The sequence below is a fragment of the Fukomys damarensis genome, unplaced genomic scaffold (assembly GCF_012274545.1).
Source record: "Fukomys damarensis isolate Sample0158 unplaced genomic scaffold, DMR_v1.0_HiC HiC_scaffold_3, whole genome shotgun sequence".
Classification (NCBI taxonomy): domain Eukaryota; kingdom Metazoa; phylum Chordata; class Mammalia; order Rodentia; family Bathyergidae; genus Fukomys; species Fukomys damarensis.
This window is the reverse complement of record NW_022900915.1, coordinates 39,966,179-39,974,950: the sequence shown is the minus strand read 5'-3', so window position 1 is coordinate 39,974,950 and position 8,772 is coordinate 39,966,179. Positions and strand designations below refer to the sequence as shown.

The following is an 8,772-nucleotide window of genomic DNA, read 5'->3' as shown; positions in this document are numbered from 1 at the left end:
GCGGTAGATACAACCATTGTGTATCGCAAATGTGGACTGATTCAAATAAAAATTCAATTCCTAAGGAACCACAAAAGGCCTCAGAAAATGAAGCAAATTTAAGCAAAAAGAACAAAACTGGACCACAATAGTTTTAGGGGCCTAGGAGAATGAACTAGTAGTGTATTATATGTATCCAGATATTCACCACTTCTGTTTCTATTTATACCTGATTATCCACTTTTCTCTTTCATACTATTAAGCATATATACTGGTGACCAGTTCATTCTATGCAAATGTATTTATTTCATTTCATGATGGAATATTTTCACTGGGTATAGAATTCAGGATTGACAGTTACTTTCTTTTACCAATTTATATATTTTCTCGTCTCCACTGATTCTGATGAGAAATTCAGCCATTTAAGTCACTGTTACCTTGTGTGCAATATACCATTATTCTCTGAAAAAAAATCATATCATGTGTCTCTCAATATTACCAAAGAACTGCTAAGTTTATTTTCCTGTTCCATAAACTAGAATACTAGGAGTGAAGTTGCTTCATTTAATTAAACAAAATCGTCTGTGGAAACAGACTCAAGAAAAGAATCCAGGTCTGACTGAATGATTTTTGTTAAGAAACCACCAGATTCTGATTCTCCCACAGCCCAGCGTCGGACTACATTTCCCACAAGTTTCCGGGGCTGACGAGGCCGGGCCAAGTTTTGCACTACAATTCCCATAATCCTTGCAGCTCGCCAGTTCGTCATTTACCGGAAGTTGCGTCCCATCTCCCATCTTCCTTTCCGGTCTCTTCGTCTGGGGAAAGAAGGTCAAGAGAACGCGAAGGTTTAGGGTTTGGCGGCCGTTTCTCCCGCTCTCTGAGTCTTTCGCAGAGCTTGCAGCAGCACCATGTTGGGCCAGAGCATCCGGAGGTTCACAACCTCTGTGGTGCGTCGGAGCCACTACGAGGAGGGCCCCGGAAAGGTGCGTGTGAGGGGCTGGGTGTCCTCGGCGGGACGGGAGAGCTGGGGACCCCGCCTAGAGCTGCCGAGGCCTCTTCCCTGCACCTCAGCCCGCTCCGAGCCCCAGGATCGGGGAGACCCACGCAGGGCTCCGCGGCTGCAGGTGCTGTGGCCTGAGACCGAGCTGCAGGACGGGGCCCAGTGAAGGTCATTGGGAACGGAGGATTCGAGGGCTGAGGTTGGGCATCAGGCCTGGTATTGATGTATTTTGCTCCTCATATTAGTCGGTGTTTGCAGTACGTCAAGATTACCTCTACTGTGGGGAGTTGATGCGCGTGCATAACACATCCCTAATTAATTTTTTGTCCCTCCTCCTCCCATCTCGCGATCCCTCAAGTGAAAATAAGTCGAATCGAGGAGTCAGGAGAGATCTCAGGATTAGGTGAGGCTTAGCAATGAAAGGAGGCAGCAGGAAAAGATAGACTTTATAGTAATCAGCATTGCCACATTACCATTTATTAGGCGGTTAATATTTCAAAATATTGTGCCACAGTGCATTTTGTTTCTAAAATGACAAACTTAAAAGAGTAAAGAATTAAGATGTACCATGTGTACGCACCAGCTCTACACAATAAATACAAACATTGTGTTCTGAACACATGTACAATAAAACTTTTTAAAAATAGGGAACCACTCCCCTATTTTACACTTGGTACTCTTTAAGACCATCTCATGGTGTTCAGGAAAGCCAGATACTTGTAGTTTTACAGGCACCTGATTTTGTTAAGAGTATTCCTGCTTTATCCTTTCCGGTGCTCCCTGTGTACTTGTCGTTTTTGATTGATAAAAACTGATTTGAAGTTACATTTTTTGGTTGTTCTCTTTTCTGTCCCAACAGAATTTGCCATTTTCCGTGGAAAATAAGTGGCGGTTACTGGTTATGATGTCTGTGTACTTTGGATCTGGATTTGCAGCACCTTTCCTTATAGTGAGACACCAACTGCTTAAGAAATAAGGATGTTTTAACATCCCTTTTCACAGGTAATTAGTTTTATACTAAATCCACCCCACCTTCCACAATAAAACACACACCACACACACACAAACATATACATGCTTCCTGACATTTAGTCTAGCTGCAGCAGTGGTAGAGACAAGTTGGTAAACCTGTAAACAAATTATTTTTTTGATCACTAATTGCCAGTGGCTGAGTACCATTTTACATTGATAATCTCATGGTTTCTCAACAAGCAAGGCTGTGATTTTAACTCCCAAGACACAAAGATGATAAGTTACCCAAAATGCCATAGCTACTGTAGTGATAGTAGACCAGTTTTCCTACCCAGACAGTCTTGGTTAGAGCGCACACTTTAAACTAGGTAAAATTCTTTTAAACTGATTGGTGAGTAGTTTTGCACTGAAATAGAGCAGGTCTCTTTAAACACCATGAACTTTTTGATTTCTAAATGATCACTGTGCTCCCAGTTCTTAAAATCCAGGCTTATAATACTGATTTAATATGTGAAGCTTTTTGGAAAATAAGGAAAATCTAGTACTTTAGTTTTGTCTAGTACCTTAATTTATGCTACCACAAATTCTGATCAGCTTAGCCATCTTGGGGAAATGAAGGCAGGAGTCCTCAAATGGGAAGAATTTTATACTAGAAAGGCATTGAACAATGGCTGGGGATGTTTTTAATTTTTCAGTTGTCCCAACAATGAGGCAAAGTACGAGCGTTCCAAGGTTGAGAAATCCTGGGTTAAGGGAATATGTATTAGTATATGCTCCAAGAAACTTACCTGTCAGTAGGTTAACAGGTCTTCTGTATAAATAAAGTACTTAGTTAATACAATTGTGGTCAGAATTTTTCAAAATGATGTTACAAGCAGCTCTGTAGGATGATTCAAATAAATTTCAAAATAAACCTAAACATGAAAAGGCTGTTTTCCTAGTTGAGAAAATAATTTACCAGCGGTATGATTTACTCAAGCCGTTGACATAAAGGTTTTTTTCTTCTGTGTTTTGTTCTCTTTTTCATGGCACATATGATGAAGCAAATCAGTATGAATAGTCATGATACTGTAAACGCTTTCTGATGTGCTAAGCTGATTAATAAGGTATTAATGCAGTACATGATAATCGAAGATGAGTAGGAATTTTTAAATGCCATTAATTTTGTGTTTTTGTTTTACAGATGTGAAGAATTTCTCAAGAGGTGTAATATCTTTGGAAACTGATCAAACTCTTGAATTCACATGGCATACTAAAGATGTTTGTAAATAAACCGATGACATGGATGCCTAATGCTTCTTCTCTGAAATACAGAATGTGATAACTGTACATGTGCTTTAATTTATTTATTTATTTATTTATTTGGTACCAGGGATTGGACTCGGGTCCCTACGCTTGCAAAGCAGGTGTGAGAACCACTGAGCTAAATCCCCAGCCCTATGCTTATTTTATTATTTGGGGAATTCTCCAGCATTATTTAATCAACTATATTATTTAATTTGTTTGATAATTCTAAAATTTGAGATTTTAATTTTTTTATTCTCAGGTCAGACTTGTTATACAATGACATTGGTGATTGTAATTAACTTAGAGGTAACAGATATACTGTTAGTTTTCCCCTGTATTTTATAGAAATGATTGATTTATTTTTCTATATAAGTAATAAGAATTTTTCCCCCTCATTAATTGTAATTAAATATAAAGGTAACCATTAAGTATAAGATATAAGTAAGAGAATGATCTCAACTTTGGAGCTTTAGCTAATATGCCTTGGTTAGATGATAAATATGATGGTTCTGATAGGGACCTTGTCTGAATTATTCATATATAGTGAAATGCTGCTTCTCGCTTGACATAAAAGTGACACCATTTCTAGGACTTTGTAGTAGGCAGGGAAGTCAATGAGCTACCAACACTAATTCTGGCTTGTTCACTGTTGCGGACTGGCCGTCTGTCCTCTAGATGTTTTAGTAAGAGGGTGCTACACTGTTTTTAAACCCACATTTGAAAATGTAGCCATTCATGGTGATTACCTGACTTTCCTTGAATTTCCGAAGTAGGACAATAACTTCAGCGTAGTTGTGAAGAGCAAAATGAGAATGTTGAAATTTAGGGTCTAGTTTCTGGGTATGGAACTTAGAAAAGGGAGCTGGAGGGAATAAAGTGGACAGTTGGGTAAATCGGTTGATCCAAAAGCTGTAGTGCAGTAGTTAACAGACTGCTAATTCTCACTACTTGCCTGTGCCCAGCAGACATCAGGACCCCCAGATCTCATGATGCAGGGGTGCTGCTGAGCTGCGCATCTGTTCACGTGATGTACTTCACCTGCACCCTGAGGCCCTAGTGCCCTCAGTTAATGACCTGCAGTTTCATGTACACCCTCTGTGTCACTTAGCCAAGGTGCCGGGCCTTCTGTAAAGCTTGCCCTGCTGATTTCTCATTCTATTGTGTTACATCAAAGTTTCCCTCACCTTTAATTAATCTACAGAAATAACTAATTTTCTATCTCCCATACCAGCTGTCATCTTTCTGAGACTAGAGGGTTTTACTTAATCCTGTTTTTGTCCATACTTCACAGAGTGGTCAGTGAACATTTGTGGGAGGGTTTATTGAAACCAGGAAAGGTAACATGTTCTACAAAAGAGCAAGTCCTCCTGCTGTCTGTGCTTCAGTGTTCTGTGAGTAAAAAACATTGCCCTGGTGATTGGCTCAGTGTATGAAATGAAATGTGATTTTGTTTTTCACAGACTTCTTGATGAAAGAAAAATGCCTTGATTTACATTCTAATAGTACCTCTTACCTTAGACCAGTATTTTGAGAAGCACTGTTTGAAAGTAGTTTATCCTATGAAGAGCTACACTTCGGGAATTCAAGGGCCTTTTACCTTGCTCAACCCCTGAACATTTTTTTCATTGTCTTAAGATGGCTGTACAGATTTGATCATGGTCAACAACGACAGTTACTGTCTCAAATTATTTTTTTTATTGAGTTTATTGGTACATTCTAGGTGTACAGTACAGTTACAGTCATTACTGCGATCTTGTACCTTTACATGACAGGTCTTGGTTCTCATTTTTTCCCCTGGTCCCTCCTTTCACCCCCTCCTCCCCTCCCCATTTACAAACACTTTAATTCTATTTTTTCATTTTCTCACATTTTTTTTTCTTTTCCCTTATTCTGCTTCCCCTACCCTTCCCACTTTCCATACACCTTTAGCCCTTTTACTTCTATTTTACATTGTTAATTGTCCCATGAAGATCTGGAATACTATTGTAGTTTTTCACACCAGAGAAACTACTCGGTATTTACACATGTGTGATTTATTTATTTCACTTAGGAGTATATCCTCAAAATGTATCCATTTTCCTTTGAATTACTAACTTCTAATTTTTTGTTCTTATTCAGTTTATTAGTACAATCTAGGTATACAATACAGTTACAGTCATTATTGGGATCCTGTACCTTCACATGACAAGTCTTGGGTCTCATTTTTTCCCCTTGTCACTGCCCTCCCTTCACCCATTCCTCCCTTCCCCATCTACAAATGCTTTGTTTCCATTTTTTTCCTTTTCTCATATTTTTCTTTTCCCTTATTCACTTTCCCCTACCCTTCCCACTTTCTCTACACCTTTAGCCCTTTTCTTCCTATTTCACACTATTAATTAGCCCATCAGGATCTTGTGTACTCTTAGTTTTTCACACCAGAGAAACTATTTGGTATTTACACGTGTGACTTATTTATTTCACTTAGGCGTATATCCTCAATATGTATCCATTTTCCTATGAATGACTCTAATTTCTCATTCTTTGTGCCTGAGTAATATTCCCTTTTATAGAAAAACCACATCTTTATCCAGTTTCCAACTGATGGGCAAATGGGCTGTTTCCAAGTTTTAGCTATTACAAACTGCCGCTGTAAACATGGGTGTGCATATATCACTGTGATATGATTCCTTTAATTCTTTTGGAAAGATACCCAGCAGAGGGATAGCTGGGTCAAATGGAACCTCTAGTCCCAGCTCTTTGAGGTATCGCCATAGTAATTTCCATAGTGGTTGCACCAATCTGCACTCCCACCAACAATGGAGAAGGGTTCCTTTCTCCCCACAACCCCGCCAACACTTGTTATTGTGTAATTTCTTGATAGCAACCATTCTTTGTGGAGTGAGGTGGAATCCATGGCTGAGTAGTATTCCATTTTATAGAAAAACCACTTCTTTATCCAGTTTCCAACTGATGGGCAAATGGGCTGTTTCCAAGTTTTAGCTATTATGAACTGTGCTGCTATATCAAATTATTTTTAAATTGGCCAGGAGTGTCATGGCCATCTCTATATAGAAAGAGGGTGTGAATATGTCCTCCACAGAAATCATGACGATAATTAGACATGGCCAATTAGGGTTTCCCCCCAAGTCCTCTTTGGGAAGAGTTGACACAGTGAAATTGAGATTCTGCTGGAAAGGAAGGAGAAAGTGGCTATTAGGTGTGTGAATGACGGCGTTGCTGCCCTGTGTTGTACACACTATAAGCAGAATGTGGATTCAGATTTCGCAAAATGACAGAACCCTTCATTGCATTGTATGTAATTACGGAAGAAAAATACCACTTAGGCTTTCTTCCCATATCTCCTTTTCAAAATACTCTTTAAAAATATCCCTTCAGAATTCCTCTATAGTAGTGAAAATTGTCCATGATTTGTAGTCTGCCTAGCCTTAAAATCTTCATATATTACTAAATGATATTTTGTTCTCATAATCATACTTTTGTATACCAGAAAGAAGAGAGACATTTTACATGAATACAGTGAAGATATGTTAGTTACTATATAACAATAATTTCTAGTTGATTTTGGAGAGAATTCTTTTAACTCATTTGAATATGGATAGAAGCAATCTGAGTTCCTTCCTTACCTGATTTAGTAGCGATTAGGATTTTCAGAAATAACTGCAGTTATGTTTTTGTGCTTTTGTACACGACAGGGTCTAATTCTATCCCTTTTCCTTTGACCAAAAGAATTAAAGTGACATGTGTTACTTGTACATGGAAGTTTTGCAAGGCAGTGTGTCATGGACCACCTTGCCTCCCTCCGGCCGGAATGAGGAATTCAGCCTCCATGAGCCTGGGTTCCTGAGACAGCAGTGAGGGCAGACCTTCGGCAAATGTTATGGAGCAAGAGAGAAACTCATGGTTTTAGCCTTTGATGTTTCCTTGAAAAAGATTAACTTCTCTGAATCTCTGATTCCTCAGAGTATGAGTCGACTAGATGATGCCTGTGCTGATGTGTGATTATGTGAAATGTTTCCTGGCGGGCTTGCAATGGGCTGTAGAATAGAGGGGTGAGAATGCAGAATCGCTGTCTGCACACTGGACAGCCTGAGGCTCCAGTCAAAGGTTAAAGGCCCAGAGCTCACTGCGGTTTGGTGACAATCAGGTGAACTAAAGCTGTTGGAAGGGTGACGGAAGTGCAGACCAGCACCCAAGGGCAGTGTTGAAGAATGGAATTCCTCTGAGGAAGAAAAGGGGAGGACTTCCTTCTAGCTGGTTTTGCTCCATCCGGGCTACAAACCTCCCACATCCCTGCGGGTCTTCCTTCATTTTTCAGCCTCGCACGTCTGTCACCCACAGACACACTCAGAGCTATACTAATCTGGTCAGAGGTTCTTACTCAAGTTGTTACATTTGATCGATCACAGTCCCATCCCACTCTTCCAATTTGAAATAAGTTTATTTATAGTTAAAAATAGGAATACCATGCAAAAGCCTGACTTACAGGTAGTGGGGAAAGATTTTTCTCAGCCCTCCGTATGTGGACAGGGGCCAGAATGATGGAGCATAAATAGGATCGAGCTTTCCAAGATTTGATTTTTATTTTTTTTTCCAGATTCACCTTTAGTGTGACTACTTAGTAAGAATTTCTTCCTTGTCTCTTACTTTGATCAATCATGTTCGTTTAATGGACCCCTTTGTAAAATTAGAAAAATGAGTATCAGAGTGGACCCCGTATCACCATAGTACATGTGTTTCCTTATCAGGTGACCTTTGTACACAGAGAACCGCACAACTACATTGCATTCCTGCGGTCATTTCAAAGCTGAATTTTTCAATTTTTCCTACTAAAATCCACAGTGCCATCTTCATTTCCTAGATCTGATAGAAGTACATAGTTCAGTGATTAATCAGGTTTTTAATCGATTTCTGTAGCCATTAGAATATATTTTCTGTTTTTTCTTTGCCAATTTCCATATCTTAGCACTCTGCTTGGTAAATACTAGGTTTTGAACAAATACATTTAGATAAAGGGTGGCAAGGTTGAATAATAATTAGGTTCAGTAGCCTCTCCAGGAGGAGCCGGTTTAGGAAATTATGTACCAGTTCCCTAAGGAAGAACAAGACATAAACTGATAAAGCTACTAACTGCATCTTAACCCTAGTATTTCAATTTGATATCCTTAACAAAACTGATAAATACATTTCTCAATGCAGTTTTATTTGTATCTAGAAGTGCAGAGTATAAAATCTACACATCTCAAGCATTCATGCTATCTAAACAATTTAATTTTCTCCAAATACAGTATATCTTAACTATTAAATTATCAATATTTGCAGGTGTTTTACCTACAAGATAGCAATTTCTCTGTTCAATGATCATAATTTCCTTTTCAGCTTCTAGACCATTCATGAAGTTATTTTCATTGATTGTGTACCTCTGTGGGGAAAATGGATTTTATTAACACCAAAAACTAAGATAGTTGTATACACTCAGTATCACGGAGCTAATTCAGTTTAATCTTGGTGCCCTTATTTCATTGCAAATTACA

At 38.9% G+C, this 8,772-nt stretch overlaps 1 protein-coding gene and 1 non-coding gene across 2 annotated transcripts; both read left to right on the top strand.

The window, feature by feature from the left end:
• The first annotated feature begins 751 nt into the window (after window positions 1-751).
• Window positions 752-3,240, top strand: LOC104871304 (cytochrome c oxidase subunit 7C, mitochondrial). The gene is made up of 3 exons (XM_010637155.2): window positions 752-965; window positions 1,842-1,984; window positions 3,138-3,240. The coding sequence occupies exons 1-2, from the start codon at window positions 891-893 to the stop codon at window positions 1,956-1,958; spliced, it is 192 nt and encodes a 63-aa protein (XP_010635457.1). The 5' UTR covers window positions 752-890; the 3' UTR covers window positions 1,959-1,984; window positions 3,138-3,240.
• On the top strand, window positions 2,983-3,043 carry LOC117287535. Its single transcript, XR_004518826.1, has one exon. It is a non-coding gene; the product is annotated as a small nucleolar RNA Z39 (small nucleolar RNA).
• Window positions 3,241-8,772: the final 5,532 nt, after the last annotated feature.